This window comes from Eschrichtius robustus, chromosome 3 (genome assembly GCF_028021215.1).
Source record: "Eschrichtius robustus isolate mEscRob2 chromosome 3, mEscRob2.pri, whole genome shotgun sequence".
NCBI classification, from domain to species: Eukaryota; Metazoa; Chordata; class Mammalia; order Artiodactyla; family Eschrichtiidae; genus Eschrichtius; species Eschrichtius robustus.
Genome location: NC_090826.1, coordinates 159,909,152 through 159,933,747, shown reverse-complemented (window position 1 = coordinate 159,933,747; position 24,596 = coordinate 159,909,152). Strand labels below are relative to the sequence as shown.

The 24,596-nt window shown below is 37.2% G+C and overlaps 1 protein-coding gene across 1 annotated transcript in view; it reads left to right on the top strand.

Moving 5' to 3' along the window:
- Positions 1-24,596, top strand: part of PLD5 (phospholipase D family member 5) — a 474,233-nt gene that overhangs the window by 185,620 nt on the left and 264,017 nt on the right. Inside the window, exon 2 of the mRNA XM_068538505.1 lies at positions 14,004-14,140. Within this exon, the coding sequence (XP_068394606.1) occupies positions 14,004-14,140 (137 nt within the window). The remainder of the gene's footprint in view (positions 1-14,003; positions 14,141-24,596) is intronic.

The following is a 24,596-nucleotide window of genomic DNA, read 5'->3' as shown; positions in this document are numbered from 1 at the left end:
CTTTTGATTTCCATTTGCATAGAATATTTTTTTCCATCCCCTCACTTTCAGTCTGTATGTGTCCCTAGGTCTGAAGTGGGTCTCTTGTAGACAGAGATATATATGGGTCTTGTTTTTGTATCCATTCAGCCAGTCTATGTCTTTTCATTGGAGCATTTAATTCATTTACATTTAAGGTAGTTATTGATATGTGTGTTCCTATTACCATTTTCTTAATTGTTTTGGGTTTGTTATTGTAGGTATTTTCCTTCTCTTGTGTTTCCTGCCTAGAGAAGTTCCTTTAGCATTTGTTGTAAAGCTGGTTTGGTGGTGCTGAATTCTCTTAGCTTTTGCTTGTCTGCAAAGGTTTTAATTTCACCAGCAAATGTGAATGAGATCCTTGCTGGGTAATCTTGGTTGTAGTTTTTTCCCTTTCATCACTTTAAATATGTCCTGCCACTCCCTTCTGGCTTGCAGTGTTTCTGCTGAAAGATCAGCTGTTAACCTTATGGAGATTGCCTTGTCCGTTATTTGTTGCTTTTCCCTTGCTGCTTTCACTATTTTTTCTTTGTATTTAACTTTTGATAGTTTGATTAATATATGTCTTGGCATATTTCTCCTTGGATTTATCCTGTATGGGACTCTCTGTGCTTCTTGGACTTGAATGACGTTTTCCTTTCGCATATTAGGGCAGTTTTCAACTATAATGTCTTCAAATATTTTCGCAGTCCCTTTCTTTTTCTCTTCTTCTTCTGGGACCCCTGTAATTTGAATGTTGGTGTGTTTAATCTTGTCCCAGGAGTCTCTGAGACTGTCCTCAATTCTTTTCATTCTTTTTTCTTTATTCTGCTCTGCAGTAGTTATTTCCACTATTTTATCTTCCCGGTCACTTATCTGTTCTTCTGCCTCAGTTATTCTGCTATTGATTCCTTCTTGAGAATTTTTAATTTCATGTATTGTGTTGTTCATCATTGTCTGTTTGTTCCTTATTTCTTCTAAGCCCTTGTTAAACATTTCTTGTATTTTCTCCATTCTATTTCCATGATTTTAGGTCATCTTTACTATCATTATTCTGAATTCTTTTTCAGGTAGACTGCCTATTTCCTCTTCATTTGTTTGGTGTGGTGGGTTTTTACCTTTCTCCTTCATCTGCTGCATATTTCTCTGTCTTCTCATTTTGCTTAACTTGCTGTGTTTGGGGTCTCCTTTTCACAGGCTGCAGTTCGTAGTTCCCCTTGTTTTTGGTGTCTGCCCCCAGTGGGTATGGTTGGTTCAGTGGGTTGTGTAGGCTTCCTGGTGGAGAAGACTTGTGCCTCTGTTCTGGTGGATGAGGCTGGATCTTTTCTTTCTGGTGGGCAGGATCGCATACAGTGGTGTGTTTTGGGGTGTCTGTGAACTTAGTATGATTTTAGGCAGCCTCTCTGCTAATGCATGGTGTTTTGTCCTTGCTAGTTGTTTGGCTTGGGGTGCCCATCACTGGAGCTTGCTGGTCGTTGAGTGGAGCTGGGTCTTAGCATTGAGGCAGAGATCTCTGGTAGAGCTCTCAGTGATTGATATTATGTGGGGCCAGGAGGTCTCTGGTGGACCAGTGCCCTAAATTCGGCTCTCCCTCTCAGAGGCTCAGGCCTTTCACCCAGCCGGAGCACCAAGACCCTGTCAGCCACACGGCTCAGAAAAACAGGGAGAAAAAAAAGAAAGAAAGAGAAGAAAATAGAATAAAGTTATTAAAATAAAAAATTTAAGAAATATATTATTAAAATTAAAAAGTAATTAAAAAAAGTAGAGAGCCACCAAACCAATAAGCAAATCCACCAATGATAACAAGTAGAAAAACTAAACTAAGATAACCATATAAATCAGAAACTAGTCAGTTGCATACAGCAAACCCCAAGTCTACAGTTGCTCCCAATGTCCACCATCTCAATTTTGGGATTTTGTCTATTCAGGTGTTCCACAGATGCAGGGTACATCAAGTTTATTGTGGAGATTTAATCCACTGCTTCTGAGGCTGCATGGAGAAATTTCCCTTTCTCTTCTTTGTTCGCACAGCTCCTGGGGTTCAGCTTTGGGTTTGGCCCCGCCTCTGCATGTAGGTCACCCTCTGGCGTCTGTTCTTTGCCCAGATAGGATGGGGTTAAAGGAGCAGCTGACTAGGGGGCTCTGGCTCACTCAGGCCGGTGGGAGGGAGGGGTATGGAAAGCGGGGCGAGCCTGTGGTGTCAGAGGCTGGCGTGATGTTGCAACAGCCTGAGGCGTGCCGTGTGTTCTCCCGGGGAATTTGTCCCTGGATTACGGGACCCTGGCAGTGACAGGCTGCACAGGCTCCCAGGAGGGAAGGTGTGGATAGTGACCTGTGCTTGCACACAGGATTCTTGGTGGCTGCAGCAGTAACCTTAGCATTTCATTCCGGTCTCTGTGTCAGTGTTGATAGCCGCGGCTCATGCCTGTCTCTCGAGCTCATTTAGGCGCTGCTCTGAATCTCCTGTCCTTGCACACCCCAAGACAATGGTCTCTTGCCTTTTAGGCATGTCCGGACTTAATCCCCGAGTCCCTCCTGGCTAGCTGTGGCACACTAGCCCCCGTCAGGCTGTGTTCACGCAATGAACCCCAGTCCTCTCCCTGTGGTCTGACCTCCAAAGCCCGAGTCTCAGCTCCCAGCCCCTACCCGCCCCAGCGGGCGAGCAGACAAGCCTCTCAGGCTGGTGAGTGCTGGTCGGCACTGAACCTCTATGCTGGAATCTCTACGCTTTGCCCTCTGCACCCCTGTTGCTGCACTCTCCTCTGTGGCTCCAAAGCTTCCCCCACTACTCACCCCCTGTCTCCACCAGTGAAGGGGCTTCCTAGTGTGTGGAAACTTTTCCTTCTTCACAGCTCCCTCCCAGAGTGCAGGTCCCATCCCTCTTCTTTTGTCTCTGTTTTTTCTTTTGCCCTACTAAGGTATGTGGTGAGTTCCTTGCCTTTTGGGAAGTCAGGTCTTCTGCCAGCGTTCAGTAGGTGTTCTGTAGGAGTTGTTCCACATGTAGATGTATTTCTGATGTATTTGTGAGGAGGAAGATGATCTCCACGTTTTACTCCTCTGCCATCTTGACGGTCCTCTACCTTGGTTTCTTATTTGACACATAGACTACATAAAGTTTTTTTGTTTGTTTCCAAATATTTGAGGTTTTACAGATATTTTTCTGTTATTGATTTCTAATTTAATTAAATTTGGACAGAGAACATACTTTGAATGATTAAATTTTTTCTAACTTTATTGAGACTTGTTTTATAGCCCAGGATACGATCTATTTTGGTAAGTGTTCAACCTGCTCTCAAATAAAATATATATTCTGCTATGTTTTTATGCATTGTTCTATAAATGTCAATTAGATCAAGTTGGTTGGTACTATTGTTCAAATCTTATATGTATATATTGATTTCCTATCTACTTGTATCCATTAATGAGAGAAGGGTTTTGATATCACTAAGGAGTTGAAGATTTGTTTATTTCTCTAGTAACTTTTATTTTATGCCTTTGAAGCTCTCTTATTAGATGCATAAAACTTTAGCATTGTAGTCTTCTTGATAAATTTACCCCTTTACCACCATAAAGTGACTCTGATTATTGCATCTTCAACAAATTTGAATAATTTTTTGCTATTATATTTTTCAAATATTTTTCTGTCCCTTCTTCTCTTTTAGATACTCCAAGAACAAATATATTAGGCTGCATGAGTTGTTTTATAGCTCAGTGGTATTCTGTTCATTTTTCTTCTACTATTTTTTCACAGTGTTTTCATAGAGTTTACTAAACTCTTCTTATGTTGTGTCTAATCTGCTATTAATCCCATCCAATGTATTTCTCAATTCTAGAATTTTGTTTTGTTTTATTTTGGTTTCTTTTTTCAGAATATAACAGTGGCTAATATGGTCACATTTTCACCCTGGCTAAAAGAGTCTATAGATGCATGGGTAATCCACTCAAATACAAGTTTTAAAGTAGTAAACACATTTTGTCCAGTGGCTAGTTAGGCAGATTATGAAAGTTATCCAATGTAATATGGTTTTACATGGGCAATATATTTGTGCTAACCCAGTTTTCTCTTTTGAAAAACTATATGGTAGTAAGCTGTATACCATAGTAGTTAAAAGAGCATGGGCTGGAATTAAAATACCTAGATCTGAATTCTGGCTCTCCAAGTAACCTCAGTACTTTAATTTTTTATCATTGAATTGTGAACATTAAATGAGATAATATGTTTAGCTGTTCAGTTAGTTCCTCATACATAGTAAATTTTAAAGAAATGACTGGATTTTTTCTCATATACTTTAATATAATGCAGTGAGCAAAAACTGATTTAGGAAATTAATTGATATTTGGATATGGCTTGTTGTGCCTGAGTTTTGTCATATTTCCAAGCATACATTATAAAATATAGATTATAAACTTTGAGTTTATTACTAGTGGATGAAATGTGCATCTTCATCTTATCATGAAATATATCTTTAAAATATTTTATATTTTTAATTGACATATAACATTATATTATTTTCAGGTATACAACATAATGATTCAGTATTTGTATATATTACAAAATGATCACCAAGGTAAATCTGCTTAGTACCTGGCACCATACATAGTTACAAGTTTTTCTTTCTTGTGATGAGGACTTTTAAGATCTACTCTCTTAGCAATTTTAAAATATGCAGTACAGTATTATTAACTGTAGTCACCATGCTGTACATTACATCCCCATGGCTTACTTATTTTGTAACTGGATGTTTGTACCTTTTGACCTCCATCACCCATTTTGCCCACGCTCTGCTCCCCACCTCTGAAAACCACCAGTCTATTCTGTGTATCTATGAGCTTTGTTTTGTTTTGTTTCGGATTCCACATGTAAGTACAATTATATAGTATTTGTCTTTCTCTGTCTAACTTATTTCACTTAACATAATGTGCTCCAGGTCCATTTATGTTGTCAGAAATGGCAAAATTTCATTCTTTCTTATGGCTGAAATATATGTATATTTTCTTTATCCCTTCATCTTTTGATGGACCCTTAGGTTGTAAATAATGCTGCAATGAATATGGGGGTTGCATATATCTTTTTGAGTTAGTGTTTTCATTTTCTTCAGATAAATACCCAGAAGTGGAACTGCTGGATCGTATGGCAGGTTTTTTTTAAAATTTTTTGAGAAATCTCCATACTGTTTTCATAGTGGCTGTACCAATTTACATTCCTGTCAACAGTGCCCAAGGGTTCCCTTTCCTCCACATCCTTAGCAACACTTGCTATTTCCTGTCTTTCTGATAATTGCCATTTTAACAGGTGTGAAGTGATATCCCATTATGGTTTTGACTTGCATTTCCCTGATGATTAGTGATGCTGAGCATCTTTTCATGTATCTATTGGCCATCTGTATGTCTTCTTTAAAAACATGTCTTTTCAGATCTTATGCTCATTTTTTTAATCAAATTGCTTTTTCTTTTGTGTTGTGTAAGTTCTTACGTATATTTTAGAGATTAACCCCTTATCAGATATATGATTTGCAAGTATTTTCTCCTATTCAGTAGATTGCCTTTTTATTTTGTTGATGGTTTTCTTTCCTGTTCAGAAGCTTAGTTTGATGCAGTCCCACTTGTTTATTTTTGCTTTTGTTGTCTTTGTTTTTGGTGTCAGATCCAAAAATCATTACCAAGACTGATGTCAAGGAGCTTACCACCTATGTTTCCTTCTAAGGATTTCATGGTTTCAGGTATTATGTTCAACTCTTTAATCCATTTTGAGTTAATATTTGTGTATGGTGTGAGATAGTAGTCCAGTTTCATTCTTTTACATATGGCTGCCCAATTTTCCCAAACTATTTATTGAAGAAACTGTCCTATCCCCCTTGTGTATTCTTGGCTCTTTTGTTGTATATTAATTGACCATATACATGTGGATTTATTTCTGGAATCTGTGTACTGGTCCATTGAGCTATGTGTCTGTTTTTATGTCAATAGATACTGTTTTGATTAATACAGCTTTGTAATATAGTTTGAAATCAAGGAACGTGATGCTTCCATCTTTGTTCTTCTTTCTCAAGGTTATTTTGACTATTCAGGGTCTTTTGTGTTTCCTTACATATTTTAGGATTGTTTGTTCTGCTTCTGTGAAAAATGCCATTGCAATTTTGATAGAGATTGCATTCAATCTGTAGATTGCTTTGGGTGGTATGGACATTTTAAACAATATTCACTCTTCCATTCCATGAGCAGAGAATATCTTTCCATTTTTTTGTGTCTTCCTCAATTCCTTTCATTAATGTCTTATACAGTATACCTCATTTTATTGTGCTTTACTTTGTTGTGCTTTGCAGATATTGTGTTTTTTACATATTAAAGATTTGTGGAAAGTTGGTCAGTGCTGTTTTTCCAACAGCATATACTTACTTCTTGCCTTTTGTCACTTTTGGTAATTCTTGCAACATTTCAAACTTTATATTGCTATTATATTTGTTATGGTGATCTGTGATCTTTGATGTTACTGTTGCAAAAAGATTATGACTCACTAATCAATCACCTTACTGGAGAGCTCAGATGATGATTAGAATTTTTAGCAATAAAGCATTTTAGTTAAGGTATGTACATTTTTAAGATATTATGCTATTGTGCACTTAATAGGCTACAATTATCTGTAAGCATAACTTTAATATGCACTGGGAAACCAAAAAAAATTGTGTGATTTGCTTTATTGTGATATTCACTTTACTGCAGTGGTCTGGAACTGAACCCACAATATCTCTGAGGTATGCCTGTGGTTTTCAGTTTACAGATTTATCATCTCCTTGATTAATATTATTCCTAGGTATTTTATTCTTTTTGATGCAATAGTAAATGTGATTGTTTTCTTAATTTCTCTATTTAATAGTTTGTTATTAGTGTATAGAAACACAATAGGTTTTTGTATATTGGTTTTGTATCCTGCAACTTTACTGAATTTGCTTATTAAGTCTAACAGGTTTTTTTTGGTGGAATCTTCAGAGTTTCTATATCTAATATCTTGCCATCTGCAAATAGTGAGAGTTTCAATTTTTCCTTTCTAATGTGTATGCCTCTATTTTTTTTTTCTCACCTAAGTGCCCTGACTAGGACTTTCAATACTATGTTGAATAAAATTGGTGAGAATTGGCATCATTATTTTGTTCCTGATCTTAGAGAAAAAACTTTCAGCTTTTCACCATTGAGTATGTTAGCTGTGGGCTTGTCATGTATGGCCTTTTTTATGTTGAGGTATGTTCCTTCTGTATCCACTTTGTTGAGAGTTTTTATTATAAATTGATGTTGAATTTTGTCAAGTGATGTTTTTGCATCTATTGAGATGATCATATGATTTTTTTCTTCATTTCGTTAATGTGGCATATCACATTGACTTGCAGATGTTGAACCATCCTTGCATCCCTAGAATGAGTTCCATTTAATTATGGTGTATGATCTTTTAATGTATTGTTTTGTTTTTAAACATTTAATTTTATATTGGAGAATAGTCAATTAACAATGTTGTGATAGTTTCAGGTGCACAGCAAAGCATCTCAGCCATAGATAAACATGTATCCATTCTCCCCCAAACTCCCCTCCCATCCAGGCTGCACATAACATTGAGCAGAGTGCTATACCATAGATCCTTGTTGGTTATCCACTTTAAATATAGCAGTGTGTACATTAACGTATTGTTGAATTTTGTTTGTTGATGTTTTGTTGAGGATTTTTGAATCTACATTCATCAGGGATATTGGCCTATAATTTTCTTTTCTTGTGGTGTCCTTGTCTGGTTCTCGTATTAAAGTAATGCTGGCCTTGTAAAATAAGTTTTTGGTTTGAGAAGGATTCATATTCTTATTTGAATATTTGGCATAATTTACCAGTGAAGCTGTCTGGTCCTGGACTTTTGTTTTTTGGGAGGTTTTTGATTAGTAATCAATCACCTTACTAGTAATTAGTCTATTCACATTTTCTATTTTCCATGATTCTGTGTTACAAGTTTCCATTGCTTCTAGTTTGTCCAATTTGTTGGTGTATAATTGTTCATGTTAGTCTTACAATCCTTTGTATTTCTGTGGTGTTAGTTGTAATGTCTCCTCTTTCGTTTCTGATTTTATTTATTTGAACTTTCTCTCTTTTTTTTTTCTCAGTGAGTATAGCTAAAGGTTTCTCAATTTTGTTTATCTTTTCAAAGAACCAACTCTTATTTTCATTGATCTTTTCTATTATCTTTTTAATCCCTATTTCGTTTATCAATATTTCTGCTTTGACCCTTGTTATTTCCTTCCTTCTACTAACTTTGAGTTCATTTGTTCTTCTTCTAGTTTCTCAAGGTGTAAAGTTAGGTTGTATGTTTTTGTTTCTTGAGTTAAGTATTTATTGCCATGAACTTCCCTCTTACAAGTGCTTTTGCTGCATTCCATAATCTTTGGTATGTTGTATTTCCATTTTCATTTATCTCAAGGTATTTTTTTAATTTCTCTTTTGATTTCTCCATTGACCCATTGGTTTTTCCATTCACTAGTGTGTTTTTTAATCTCCAAATATTTTTGAATTTTCCATTTTTCTTGTTATTGATTTTTAATTTCATACCATCATGCTCAGAAAAGATGTGTGATATGATTTCCATCTTCTTAAATTTATTAGGACTTGTTTTGTGTTGTAACATATGACCTATCCTGGAGAATGTTTCATGTGCACTTGAGATTTTTCCACTCTGTTTGTTGGGAACACCAAGTCTTCCTGGACCCATGTGGGTTAGGGATTGTTCCACCTGCTCCTTTCAAGTGATTCTTTTCTAGTCCTCAGGTAGTTTCCTTATACACAAGGAGACCCTCTGAAGATTTCCACAACTCCTTCTATGTGAAGATCTCCTCTCATTAGTACTCTGTCCTGTGGACTCTAGCTGACTTGGCCTTTCTAAAATCCCAACTTTGTCTCCTCAACTTAGAGAGATTGAGTGTTTCCAGTGTTCCCCTTTTTGTGCCATGGTGTGGAAGCTCATTCAGTATGTTCTGATACTCAGTTGGGCACTCTGAGCTGGTGAGATACATTTGGGAGTTATTGGTATATATAGCCAGTGAAGACCTGGAAGTAAAATACCTCAGGAAGGGGTTACAGAGGGAAAAGAGAAAAATCCTAAGCTAGAACCCTAAGGAGCAACAAAATATATGTGGAGAGTTAAGTGATAATTCTTCTAAAGTGATTTTCAAAGCAAAGCCCTTAAGTACTTAGAGTTTAGAGTTTCTGATACTGTTCCAGAGTATGGCCATTACTTAGGAGTTGATAAGTCATTAGCTAAGATTACTTTGGATCTTCTGGGTATCCTGTTTTCTGGGCACATATCTAGGCACTCAGGATAGGAACACATCTAGAATCATAGGAAAGTCCTACAGACTCAGGAATGCCTTGTGTCCACAGCTTAGAGTCAAATGTCCAATCTTCATTTCTACACTAATGGACCACCATGAGAATTTGTGAACCAAAAACTAATAATAATAATAAAATAACCATAGCTAAGTAGAAAAGGAAGTCAAGAAAAGAAAAAAAAGGAAAAATTTGGGTCTAGAAAACAGATCTAGAGACTTGAGATTTTGAGACCTAGATTAAATCCCTGGACTGTCTCCAACCAACTGGTTGGGTCACCTTGGACAGCTCAGTAACTAAACGTCTTTGACTTAGTTTGCACATCTTTCACATGGAAGATAATTGTACCGGAACTCCCAGCTTTGTGGGCATTAAAATCTACATACATAAAAGTGGTTATTTTTTAGACTTTGCCATGATCTTGTTCAAAAAAACTAGTCATGGTAAATAAATGAAAAAGAATATGAATAATTTTAATTTATGGTTAATTTTTGCATATTTACATTTTGCCTCTAGGTAAAAATTCCTTTTAAGAGCTTGTCAAATGGTATATAAGCCCCAAGTTGGAAACATAATACTTCTAATTTTAAAATTTAATATTCTTTCCTCATTTAGAGGTTATAAACCTCTTTTCTGTATTGAGATAAAATGTATTTGATAAGGATATGGTATTCAAATATTTTCAAAGTTAGCATAATTAGATTTATTTCTTGGCCAAGCAAATAATTCTTTTCAAAGTAGTTTCAGTGTAAAGTACAGTAAAAAGAACTGATTGACTGATACTAATAATAGCATTTTAAATATTGTTTTCTTTTAATAGGTTGAGTCATCAGTGAAGTTTAGGTTGTAATCATGTTTATGGGTTCTCTAAAACTTTGCTTCCCTTGATTCAATTCAATACAAACAGAAAAGTGTGTTTTAAATCAATTCCTGAATGATCTGAAATGATCTGTTAAGGATTTGAAAATGAATAAATCTCTTAGTAACCTGGAGTTTGGTCTCATTTACGAGACTCTTATGCTGTCATTTGAACAGAATCTTTCACTTTTGATGAGTTGGAAAATAAATGACACTAAAGTAATTAGTGGTATGATCTCTTATTGTTATAGTACATTGTTTCAAGGAGACATTTGAAAATGAATATCAGAGTCAGAATTTCTCTTATTTGACAAACTAAAATGAAAATAATAAATGAAAATAAAATGAAAATAGTTCAATTGTTCATTTTAATAGAAGTTGATAATATAGAAATTAAATTAAATCAATAGAAGTGAATAGAAATTTGTGAGGGTTATTACATCAAAGTACTTCAATAGCACACATATTAACTAGAATTCTTATTTACTGTTTTATCATAAAAATCAGAATAGAGGGAAAGGAATCAATGTTGTTATAGAGGAAGCATTTAGTATTAACTTCAGTAGGATTCATTCATTGAGTACCCACTATGTATCTGACATGGTGTATTCATGCTGCTCTCTCTAGGAGTCTTTCTGAGAAAATATTTAATTATATTGTCCTAGGTTAGAGGCTCTTCTGGACTGGATTAATTGAATATCATTACATTATTTCAAATCTCTCTAAAAGCTTTTTGTTTGTTTCTATTTATAATTTATATAGAGAAATGGATAAAATGGGGAAAATGTTTAATCTTTTTTTTTCTGTTGTAAAATGAATGGCTTTGAAGGAAAGTTTTGTGAGTAAAGGAGATAATGATTTTTCATGCAATGAAATACTATACAACAACTTAAAACTATGCTTTAAAAGAATATTTAATATATTAAAACATGATTACGTGCAAAAAGTGGAATGTAAAACTATATATAGCATGCTATAAATATTATCAGATTGCTATATAGGTAGATGTAATATAGGAAAGAACCAGAAGAAAATGTTAATGGCAGTTATGTCTGAGTGGGAATCTGGGTGATTTATTTTCTTTTTCATACTACATATTTTCTCAAAATAGTTAATAGCAGACATTTTCTGATTATACAAGTAATGAGTATCATTAAATAAATAAAAAGTAAAGGGCAGAAGACAGTTCATTCCAAAATTTAAAAAATTTTTGTTTAAATAATTGTTTAAGCCCCTACAAAGAAAAGAAATCACAAGATTTACATTTAGATTAATAGGGTGTATTTATCATGATCCCTTTAATGTTTGAAAATAAACTACTACAGGCAGGTGAATTTGAAGGATGAACATGTATTAAGCAGCATTTAGTAGAGATGACACTTTGATATGTCAAAGTGTGGCACCTGGACCAGGAGCATCAGCATATCCTGGGAACTTGTTATAAATGCACACTTTTGGGCCCCACCCCAGACCAGGGGATTTAGATGCATGCTTAAGTTTGAGAAATGCTGCTTTAGAGTTTTGGATTCTGAGACTGATATAGAACCATTTCTGAATTTTATCCTAGAAAACTTCCATCTCACATTTCTTTTCTCCCTTTTTGTCTTATTTCTTCCTCTCCTTCTCTGTCTCTGTCTCTCAGCCTCTCTCTTCCACATAATTGCATTTTTTGTTGTATGTTTTTTGTTTATTCATATATTTACCTTGTTTCCCCGAAATATTTGAGACAGCTTACAGAGATGCATATACTACGATATACTAACAACAGCAAACACTCATTTAGTGCTATTTATTTTTCAGGTACTGTTCTAAGTAATTTACATAAAGTATCTCATTTAAGTTAATTTTTAATAACAGCCCCATAAAGGCAGTTGTTGTTATTATTATTATGATGCCCATTTTACAGACAAGGAATCTAAAGCATAAAGACTAAATAACTTGCCCAAGTGCATACAACCAGTAAGTGGCAGAGTCCAGGCAATCTTGTTCCAAAGTCTGAGCCTTCAACTGGTTTACTGTGCTGCTTCTTAAAAATAAAATTAGTGAAGAACTGGGGATGAATGCCAAGTAAAGGAGCAAGATTGCATAACCTATTCTGCAGAGTTTTACAGAGTTGGTAAGCATGGCCCATGAATTGCCTCTAGCTCCCACAAAGAGTGAAAAAGAATGAGCTATAATATTTACAATCACCAAAGTGTGGAAATAAACCCATTTTCAGGAAGGTCACTGAGATAAATACCTCTAGTTGCTCTCCATCCTGAGAAATATTCATTGTGATTTTCATTTCATTCATTCACTCTGTATTTGTTTATACAGTAACTATCTATTGAGCACCTTCTGTTTGTTAGGCTCTTTGCTCGTTGCTTGTGGATGGAAACAATAAAACAATCCATGCCTTAGAGAAACCCAGAGCCTAGGGTTAAAGAACAATGGTGTATCTTCCTTGGGCTTTCCCCCACTTCCTCTCTGAGTGTGCCAGTCGGAGAAGAGCATAATGACAGGCAAGAATGGACTTGGAATAGGTTCTACTATGAGAGAAGACCTGAGGGAGGATGAGAAAACACTAAAAGGGAACAACCATTTGATCTGTAGTGCCTGGTCACAGAGACAGCATTATTTCCCAACTACGTCTTTCTCTGTAATCTGTAACCTGAGGCTGCCCCTGGACAAACTGGACTTTAGGAGGTTCCTTGATTCTTTGGAGACTATGCGGCTACAGGGATGAAGGGCGGGAGGGTGGTAGGAGGAGACAAAGCCAGCTGGTTGTAACAAAGCTCTGAAATTTGTGTGCGTGTGTGTGTGTGTGTGCATGTGCATGTGCACGCATGTCTGTGTATGTATGTATCCCATCACTAAGAAAGTGCTTCTGGCTGCCTGGTCAAAGGTCACCCTTACCCCTTCTCAAAATAGTTCCTAGAAGCTGCACAAAGACTTAAAAATTCTTCTTTCTCCTCTCCTCCGCATCCAGATTTACCTAATAAATTGAAAGCAGGCAAAATTATTTGTCCCAGTGGTCATGGCTTTGCCTAGTTAACGTGGCCTTATCTTATGCCACCTTTGACCGTGAACCCCTGGAGATAGGGATGTCTTGAATTCCAACACTTGGGCCTAAAGATAAGGACGTGATTTTCTTTGACCACCTGGAACTTGAGCTTGTGTTTCTAAGTGAAAACCATATCAAGAGTGTGAATGTTGGTTAAGATTTTATTCAGTGTTTTGAAATGAATGATGTTGCCTAATGACCCATGATGCTGGGATCTGATAGATTTAATTTTCTGATCAAAGTGCAGAATTCGTACTGACCACAAGGGCATCTTTCCTGAAGTCATCACGCCATAAATATCTTAGAGCAAGATGAGATGGGAAAAGCAAGAAGATACAGAGTTTGAATGCAGTTTGCATAGAGTTTGGAAAATGGTGGTAATAACAGGGGACAGAGAATAATTATTGAGCCACCCTGTGTTTCATTTTTAATTTGCAATAATGGGTCTTGTAGTGATCTTTTCTGGACTACCTTTGATTAGAAAGAAGAAGAGCAAATTCGTTTGAAAATCTTGATGCAGCACCTAAATTATTTAATAGATTCTAACATATTTGGCAGGGATTTGAAAGCTATGTTGAGGAATAAGCATAAAGGTCTTAGGCATTTCACCCAGAGAGTAGCCCTTCTCTGGCAGTGACAAAACTAATTATTCCCCAAAGGGTTTTGCCTGGAACTCTGAAAAGCTGCCGCATGTTGAGTTTCCTAAGCAAAAGCTGCTTTACTTACTTTTCTTTTTCTTCTTTCTCTCTTGCAGTCCCAGCAGAAGTGCATCGTGATCTTTGCACTGGTGTGCTGCTTTGCCATTCTCGTTGCATTGATATTTTCAGCCGTGGACATCATGGGAGAGGATGAGGATGGGCTCTCAGAAAAAAATTGTCAAAATAAATGTCGGTAAGAGGTAACAAACAAAAATTTAAAAATTCTCTTTTAGGGAGTGGGTGAGAAAGTCAAAGAGGGTCCTGGAGAGTGGAGAGAAAAATATCACAAACACACATGGTCACCCAAGTGCCCACTGGGTTAAACCGAGACATGACTCACTGTCCACTGATGCTCTTACTTTTATTTAGACCAAGGGAATAAAAATGAGTAATGGTTTAATTCACTTTACAGTTTGGGCATATTCTGTACAAAGGAGTGGTTGACAAAATGAAATTTTGTAACAATCTGCATCCTGGACACGTCTGTGTATGAGGTTTTGATTTGTTCCATAATGAGCTTGGCACAAATGAAGGCCCCAATGGACAAAGGACACCGTGCTAGTTGTTATTTCAATTAGAAGTTAAATGCACATCTCAGGAAAAATTCCCACTTAAAATTTGGGATTAAATAAATAAGCATGTCTATGAGAAGACACAGGTCTCCTCAGTCTGTCCCAATTTAGCACAAAGTTTATTTTTAATCCAGAAATTACAACAACTTTACCATTATATTTCTGTATTTTTTTCTCTTCAAGTACATTAAATAACATTTCCCTAGGGTCACTTCTGACTGCAGAGCAGTCACAGCGTGGTTTTATCCACATAAATCTCTTCATCCAACTCTTCCCTGAGCCCTACTTTATTTTTTGAGGTTGGTAGGAGAATGTAGAAAAGTACCAAGAGGGGGCAGAGAAGTAAGAGGCTTATTTTTATGTACATGTTGCTGCAAAGCCGAAGTGAGGCCATAAAATTACAATGGTTATTATAAATTAGAGCTTATAATGAATTTTAAATGTTATTTTTCCCTTTGGAAAGCATTAGTCAAAGTGCCCCTCTTTTCTAGCTTAAAAGATCAACCACAGCCTCGTAATGTATACGTGAGTTTTTATCCTGGATATTTTGCCTTGAGGGTTGAATGTCTGACAGAAAAAAAAAAAATCTGGAAAAGACAATTGAAATTTTGGTTTTTTTAACCCATGACACATTATAGTTTAATTACCAGGCAACAGTATTATACAGAACAAAGGATACAAGAGAGAAATCAGTATACATTTTAGATTTATTCCTTCATGTTAGATAGATGTTCCTAAATATGTTTGTTTCCCAGACTGAATTTGGGAGAAAAATTATATTGGGATTATAAGGAAAGCAGTAGAAAAACAGCAGGTCGTCTTCATCTTCCTCCTGATCACTCCATCTGCATCAATACCTTGTGCTAATCCTGTTACCTGACAAATATAAACATTCTGTGGGCAAGGGGCCAGTGACTCATACTTCCTCAGTGGAGTGCCTCTGCCCCTCTCTCTCACCTCACCTGTAATGAAGACTGCTGAGTACTTTAAATGGCAAACCCCAGAATCTAGAAAGTAACTTTGTAAAGGTCAAACTATGATGACTTCCTTAAGACAAAATAGCCAGGGCCTTTTAACAAACATTGCCAGACATTGGTAGTTTTCAACAAAAAAGTTGGGAGCCTCCGAATTATGCCTCTTTTCATTTGGGGGAAGCTATAATTTAATCTAATTTTGATTTTTTAACTCATACAACTGGAATTTCGGTCTGGTTATTTCTTCTGTCTCAGTCAATAACTAAATCCTGATGACCCAACATTGCTTCTCCCTCCATCTAGAACATATTCTCCCAATTACCAACTATGCTCCTGCTTCCTTTCCCCTGAGTAGTTGGAATCACTACCCTGATTACTTTGTTGCACCCCTACATGCAACTGTCTTTTCCAGAACTTGCAGCCCCTCCAGATCTTCCTCTCTTCTACAGTCTCTTCCCCTATGTCTTGCATTTCTGTTCTCCTACATTCTCAGCCTTGTAATAGGCACTTTTGTATATCTGCCCGGGTGGCATCTGGCTTTCTCCTAACATCCTGAGAAGCTTCTGCTTTTTCTCCTCTCTCCAAAGCACAGGGTGGAGGCAGGGCAACTGCAATTCCTTACACCCCAATCCAGTCCCAGTATCCAGTGGGACAGTCCATTGCCCCACCATCTTCCCTCAGTCATTCTCATTTTAATTTGATGAACTTTTCTTACATCAGCCACTGTCTCCTTATCACTATAGGCAACGTTACCTTCTACCAGGACTCTCTCTCTCCTTCTTTTGTGCCTGGCTAATAGATCTTCCAGCCACCAGTCCCATCCCTTGCCACTGTCCTTAGTAACTGTAAAATTTACTTCCAGTACCCTAGCCTTACTGTTTTTAACCACCTCAGGTCAATAAATTTAATGTCCACTTTGCCTTTGCACCTGCTAGCAAACTACTCCACCTCCCAGGTAGCCTAATGTAGTGAAAGACCATGGACTTTGAAATTTGAAAGATCTGGATTCAAATCTATATTCTACCACTTACTGACTCTGTAAACTTGGGCAAGATATTAACATAATTATGTCATTCATCACCTTTTTGCAGAACAACAAAGGACTGAACAAGGAGTTACACCGTAGTTCATGAGACAAACATGGTGATTCTCTGTGGTCGAAAGTGCAGTGGGAAAGTCAGAGGAGGTTTGGGGGAGTGGCCTGACAGAGTGGAAAGAGGAAACCTGGCCTTGGACGCCACTCCACTCCTGATAAGTTATGAAAACTATTTTAGTTTTATTTCCCTTAAAAATGGTGTATTAAAAAAAAATCTTTCTCACAGGGTTTTATGAGGCTTCAGTAAGTCATATAAACCCATAACCAAGCTGCAGGAAACTCATAACAAGCAATATATAAATGTCAGTCCTCTCCCTGTCCCTTCCTAAGAGTGCAGAATCCCCCTTCTCTATTCACAGCTAGCTTCCTATTCCCCCCATTTTGGCACTCATCCTGAATCTACTCTTTATCTTGATTTTAGTTAGTCTTTGGTTCTGTGGAGGTAAACAAAGAGAACAAACATATGAGAATGAGCGAAGTAAACATGAAAACAGACGCTATTTATTCAGAGCTTGCTATGGCGAGTCATTCGCCTCAGTCATTTATGTTTTAGCAGAGACTCAGAGGCAGGCAGAGGAGGGGGCAAGCTTCATAGTGGTGTGGCCTGACTGGAGGCCGTTGGCCTGGGGGAGCTGGAGGTGGGCTAACTAGAAGCAGGCATCCTACGTGATGGGTTAGGGGTACATATTTGGCTTTCTCTGGTTGGTCCTAAATTGGAAGTAGGGACAAAAATTAGGGGAGCTGGCAGTTATTAAGTTATGGCCATTTTGGTTTCAGAAGTTATTGTTTAGCCTCCTGGATTATTACTAGAGATAGCAATCCTACTTCCTATAATTCTGACTTATAGCAGGCTGGGCTGGTTATTGTAGATAAGAAGTTGGTTTCCTGGGCAGGTTGCTGCAGGCTGTGACTCAGAGTTCTACTTTATATATATATATATGGACTGGCCATTACTGATTTGCATATATATATATATGCAAATCAGTATATATATATACTGATTATATATACATGGACTGGCCATTACTTATTTGCATATTCAGTCTCCCAGTTCCCTAAACCTCCTCCTATACTATCAGCCCCTTCTGTTTTAATTTTCTTTTTATGCATTTGCTAGGCCATGACCAGTGTGTCTGCGATACTTCCTGTAGCATGATGTAGTCTTACTTGCCTCCTTGGATCTTGTGTCTCAACCATGCTGCCAGTTCTTAAACTGGTTGACTCCTAGTTCCACCCATTCTTGTCCTCAGGGTAGACTTAACCATTGCTCCAACCCCCCAGCAGCCTGCAGAGAGTGAGTTCCGTGTCCTTCAGTCCCAGGTTCCTCCAGGCAGGAATGCCCCCAGTAAAATAAGTGACATCATCTGGAGATGCACCCACTGAATATGCTGGAGCTGATACAGACCAGAAGGCAAAACTGCCAATCTGCAGGAGTTCTAGCATGCCAGTCTCAACTTAGTCCTTCTATACAAAGTTCCAGTCCTCCTCTCATGACCTTTTCCCATCATAACCTTTCTAGACTCTGTCTACCCTCAAGGTGGCACTGAGGTGGTCACATGATGCTCAGCTTCCAATTACCATTTACTTCACTCACATAGTTTTCTCTTTATGTTCTTCTCCTTATGGTGTCATTATCATACAGAGCGCTGCTTGCTCACTGCAACCTTTGCTGAGATCTAACTACCTTGTAATTAAGCTCCTTCTGTGTTTGTAGCTCTCCTCACTCCTGAAAGTTGAAAGAATACAAGACATTCTGCAGTCTGTCAGCGGCTTCACACTGTTTTGACAGCCTCTTTCCAAGGTCTCCTCATCCAGTGCACTCTTTTCTAAATATATTACTTGAATTCATTTTATCTCTACTAACTAGCCTAGATACCTTTCTGTCCTCTGAAAGTTTCCCACTCCAAATCATACTGCCCCCTCAGTGTTTTCCCAACTTTTATATGTCTTTCTAAAAAAAATGTATCTCCTTATAAATAATGTCCTATTTGTGATTTATTTTTTCCCGACTTCTTATTTTATTTCTCTTCCTCTTTTTATTACTTAGCTTCTATAATACTGTACTAATAGTAGAACAATGATACCCTTGATTATAGTTTTCCATACAAATCGATAAAATAACTGCTCTAAACTTATCTTCCAAAGTGCCTTTCAACCAACCTCAGTTGTTATGCCCAGAAGCAAGATCTTTTGACCTCAGTAAGTGACTTTGACCTATTTCTCTGTCTCTTTGTACTGAATTTATGTGTACTTTCCCTCATTTCCCAGTGTGTTTTTAATTGCTGATTCAGTCTCTATAAATATAAACCTCCATATCACTTGATTACCTGAGGGGGTGAAAGGCAAAATTTCTAGTTTTCACTAAGAAATTATATTTCAGTGGCCTCTGGGGCAACACGAGAGTCAAGAATGGCTTCAACTGCCAGTTTAGATTGTATACATCCTGTGTTTTTGCTATTTTATGATTCACGAGTGTGCCTAATTATTATTTTGCACCATTCCTGCAACAGGTAACCATGCACTGTGAAGTTTCCCACGTGTCACATCCTCAGGGACCAGTGGAGATGCTGGAACTTACCTCCCAGTTCTGCTCACACGCAGAACACCTGCTCACCTTGGAACTCTCACCCATTCAGATGACAGGCCTCCATTTTTCATTTTACAGCTACATCTATCTCTCCTCTCCTGGAGAAATCCTACCTCAGTTGTTTTGGATTGTTACTGCCCCACTTATTAGAGAGATCATTAGACACTTACTAGAAGAGGGACTTTTCTCTACCACACCTCCTGGATAAATTCACACAGAACGAGTTTGCACCCTGCTCCTCCTCCATCTCAGACCCAATTCCCATAACATGGTAACTAACTTCTGTAAACCCTCATTAAACAAGCTGAGTAAACATAGAATTTTGGGTGGACTGTCATTGACTTCTAAACATATTGATGGACGCTTGCCACCTATTCTATCCAGATAATTACAGCAGCCCTTGCTCCCACTTGCCTGTCATCCTTCTAAATCAGTTCTGTGTCTGGGTGACTACGGCCCTGGTTGGGCTCACTCTTGCCCACAAATCTGCCTATCCATTTTAGCCTGTGCCCATTTGGTCTGAAGCATGAAGGGGAGGGACCAACTCGGTCTATGTATATAATCCCCACTATTCCTGAACCCAGTAATTTCCTTTCACCCTAATGTGAATGGACTTGGGTCTGTTTAAAATGTGACATGTGTAATATTTTAGGCTGGGTAATTAATGTATAAGTTGCCATAGCGGTTCTCTAATAAGGGGTGGCCTAGACCACCAAGGTTTGGCTACAGAAAGAATAGTAAGGGCCGTAATAGGGCATCCCTTCACACACACACTTTATGTATATTTTCTAAATTTTACAATTTCTCTATTACAAAGCTGGCTTCTCTATTTTATGTTTTTCACATCGTTGTCTTCCGAATTTCTTCCTCTGATCCATTATATACTTACTTAAAATAATACACTATATCCATAGCTATATCTATATTTCTATTAATAACTCAGTTGCAGCTCCAGTATAGGACATATATCATTTGTATCATCAATATGTAACATTTCCAGAAGATAGTATTGAGAGACCTCTTTATGCACTGACAATCACCTCCTAGTATTTTGTACTTTCTCATTTAGTATCATGACCTTAGAGCTATCTTAACAGACACAACTTGCTCCAATAGACTTTAGTCATTGTTTTCCCTTTTAATGCCCCAATTTTTATTCTTGGCTAGTAGGAGCTGTCTTTTATACATGTGCAATGTCTTTTGGACATGATTCCAGATATCTCTGAGAGCAGCCTTGCTTTCTGGCAGCAAGAAGCTGTTCTAGTCCCATTTTGAATTTTCTGGCTCTGAGACATGGTACTGTCTACTCTCTAATGAGCCCTGGTTCCTTTCATGGAGGATCCTATTAAATATCAAAACCCAAGCTTAAGGGTTTCATTAGATTGTCCCCCAAGGGTATTGGTGATAGATAACAATGACACCAGAGGAAAAGCTTTTTAAATTGCTTTTGTGACTGAGCAATATTCCTTCATCCTCTTTCCTTTCCTTCCTTTCATATTATAGGAATAAGAAAATGGACTGTAGGAGCCAAATTTCCTGGGTTTGAATTTGGCTGTATCACTTAGGAGAAATGCAATTTTGGGCAAGTTTCTCAGTTTTACTATACCACATTTTCTTCAGCTATATAATGAAGACAGTTATTATGTCCTACTTGAAAGGTTTCTGTAAGGACTAAATATGTTAATACAAGTACCTTTCATATCTGTCATATAATAAACGCACAATAAATGTTGACTGTTCTTTTTTAAATTTTAGTTTTTTTTGGAGTATAGTTGATTTACAACGTTGTGTTAGTTTCAGGTGTACAGCAAAGTGAATCTGTTATACATATACATATATCCACTCTTTTTTAGATTCTTTTCCCATATAGGCCATAACACTATTTTTTTTTGACTGTTCTTTTTATTAAGGGACATAAGTTCATTGCAGGTGTTTGCAGTCCCCTTTTAAGTTCCATTTAACTTTGCTCCAAAATAAGGAAGTTTTTCATCCATTTTTTATCCTCTCCTTAAACTACAAGTTTTTTCCTTTATTTATATTCACTTTGATCTACCATGGTTTATATTGACAAGCCCAACTGTGTTTTTAAATTAGTGTTGCTCCCAAATTTAGGAGACTTGGTTTTTGGCTTCATATTTGACATCTGAGCACTTATTCTGACTGTCTAAAAAGAAAGAGAAACATTTGTCTACACCCCCACCCCCAAGGAAACATGAAAGAATTTAAAAGCCTAGAGCACCTGGTACTACAAATAGATTCCTAATGTACTAAACAAACAGTAATGATAAAAGGTGGAGTAAAAGCAAAAACTGGCTCTAGAACTTTTATTTTACATTCTCTCCTAGTTTCTCTGTTTTAGCTCACAATGAACCTATTTCCTTTATAACTTTCTTGATGTGTTTTTTTCCTTTTTTTAATGCCAATATCCATTTATTACAAAATATTCTAGAATCTCTAGAAAGAGAGGAGATAGCACTTACGTTTAATCCACTATATTAAACAAAAAAGAGCCAATTTACCCATTTATTTTTTTAATTGAAGTATAATTGATTTACAATATTATATTCATTTTGAGTATACAACATAATGATTAAACATTTTTATAGATTATACTCCATTTAAGGTTATTATAAAATATTGGCTATATTCCCTGTGTTGTACAATATATCCTTGTAGTTTATTTACTTTATACATATTAGTTTGTACCTCTTAATGTCTTAACCCTATCTGGCCCCTCCCCACTTCCCTTTCCCCACTGGTAACCACTAGTTCTCTATATCTGTGAGTCTGTTTCTGTTTTGTTATATTCATTAGTTTTAATTTTTAGATGCCACATCCACGTGATAACATACAGTATTTGTCTATCTTCATCTGACTTATTTCACTAAGTATAATACCGTCCAGGTCTGTCCACGTTGTTGCAAATGGCAAAACCCCATTCTTTTTTATGACTGAGTTATATATATAATGGGATGTGAGTTATATGTATAATGGGATGTATATATATATATCTCACATCTTCTTTATCTATTCATCTGTTGATGGTTACTTAGGTTGCTTCTGTATCTTGGCTATTTTGAATAACACTGCTGTGAACATTGGGGTACATGTATGTTTTTGAATTAGTGTTTTTGTTTTCTTTGGATATATACACAGGAGTGGAATTGCTGGGTTACATGGTAGTTCTATTTTAGAGAAACCTCCATACTGTTTTCCATAGTGGCTGCATCAATTTACATTCCCACCAACAGTGTACAAGGGTTCCCTTTACTTCACATCCTCGCCAATGTTTTTTTTTTTTTTTTTTTTTGGCTGCATTGGGTCTTCGTTGCTGTGTGCGGGCTTTTCTAGTTGTGGTGAGCAGGGGCTACTCTTCATTGAGGTGTGCAGGCTTCTCATTGTGGGGGCTCCTCTTGTTGCAGAGCACGGGCTCTAGGCGCATGGGCTTCAGTAGTTGTGGCTCGCGGGCTCAGTAGTTGTGGCTTGCAGGCTCTAGAGCACAGGCTCAGTAGTTGTGGTGCACGGGCTTAGTTGCTCTGTGACATGTGGGATCTTCCCGGACCAGGGCTCAAACCCGTGTCCCCTGCATTGGCAGGCGGATTCTTAACCACTGCGCCACCAGGGAAGCCCGCCAATGTTTGTTATTTGTGTTCTTTTTGATGATAACTGTTCTGGCAGGTGTGAGGTGTCTCGTGGTTTTGACTTGCATTTCTCTAGTGACTAGTGATGTTGAGAATCTTTTCATGTGCCTGTTGGCCATCTGCATGTCCTTTTGGAAAAATATCTGTTCAGGACTTCTGCCCATTTTTTAATTGGGTTATTTTTTTTGATGTTGAGTTGTATGAGTTGTTTATATATTTCAGATATTAACCCCTTATTGTTCATATCACATTCAAATATTTTCTTCCATTCAGTAGGTAATCTTTTTGTTTTGTCAGTGGTTTCCTTTGCTGTGCAAAAGCTTTAAAGTGTAATAAGGTCTCATTTGTTTATTTTTGCTTTTGTTTCCTTTGCTTTAGGGGACAGATCCAAAAAAATATTGCATCTATTTATGTCAAAGTGCGTTCTGCTTTATGCTTTCTTCTAGGAGCTTTATGGTTTCTTCTAGGAGCTTTATGGTATCTGGTCTTACATTTAAGTCTCCAATCTATTTTGAGTTTATTTTTGTATATTGTATAAGAAAATGTTCTCATTTCATTCTTTTACATGTAGCTGTCCAGTTTTCCCAGCACCACCCACTGAAGAGAATGTCTTTTCCTCATTGTTTATTCTTGCCTCCTTTGTCATAGATTAATTGACCACAGATGTGTGGGTTTATTTCTGGGCTCTCTATTCTGTTCCATTGATCTATGTGTCTGTTTTTGTGCCAGTGCCATACTGTTCTGATTACTGTAGCTTTGTAGTATAGTTTGAACTCTGGGGGCATTATACCTCCAGTTTTGTTCTTTTTTCTCAAAATTACTTTGGCTATTCAAGGAATTTTTTGATTCCATATAAATTTGAGGGTTATTTGTTCTAGTTCTGTGAAAAATGCCATGGTAATTTTGATAGGGATTGCATTAAGTCTGTAGATTGCTCTGGGCATTTTACCCATTTCTTATTCACTCCCCCTTGTCTTTCCCCAGTTCTAAACTCCTTTCACTTACTTACAGCCCTAACCTTACTTTTCCTGAATCTCTGGTTAGAGATTACTTTAATTGAGAAATGGCATCCACCTGGTAAAACTCCTTCATCTTTCTTGCCAACTCAGAATCCCCAAGTGTCTTCACTCATCCTTCCCTCCTCCCATTTTTATTCAGAGGAAGAGATTTCTCTTGCCTTTTCCAAAGCTAACCATCTCTGTCTATGCCAATAATCTTGTGGAAATAAATTAAGACCAACCAAATTCAGAGCTTACTATAGTAAGGAAGTCAGTCACCATCAGTTGCATTTGGTAGAGGCTCGAAGTCAAGCAGAGGAGGGGGAAAGCTTTACAGTGGAAAAAGGAAGGCTTCAGGTGTGCCCTTATTGGAAGCTGTTGGCCTGGGGATGCTGGAGGTGAGCTAACTTTGTTAGAAGTGAAGCATCCTATGTGATGGACTAAGGGAGCATATTTATCTCTCTCAGGTTGATTCTAAGTTGGAAGCATGGACAAAAATTAGGGAAGCTATCAGTTATTAATCAAGTCCTGGTCATTTTGGTTGCAAAAGTTATTCTTTGGCTTTGTGGATTGTCACTAGAGATAGTAGTCTGACTTTCTATATGTCTGACCTATACAGGCTGGATTCCTGGGCTAGTTATCATAGATAAGAAGTTGGTTTCTTGGTCAGGTTGCTGCACTTTGTGGGTCTGAATTCTGTTTTTATATATGATCTGGCTTTTGTCCATTTATATATTCAATTTCTCATACCCTTTTCATTGCCCACTTACAGAGACAGGCA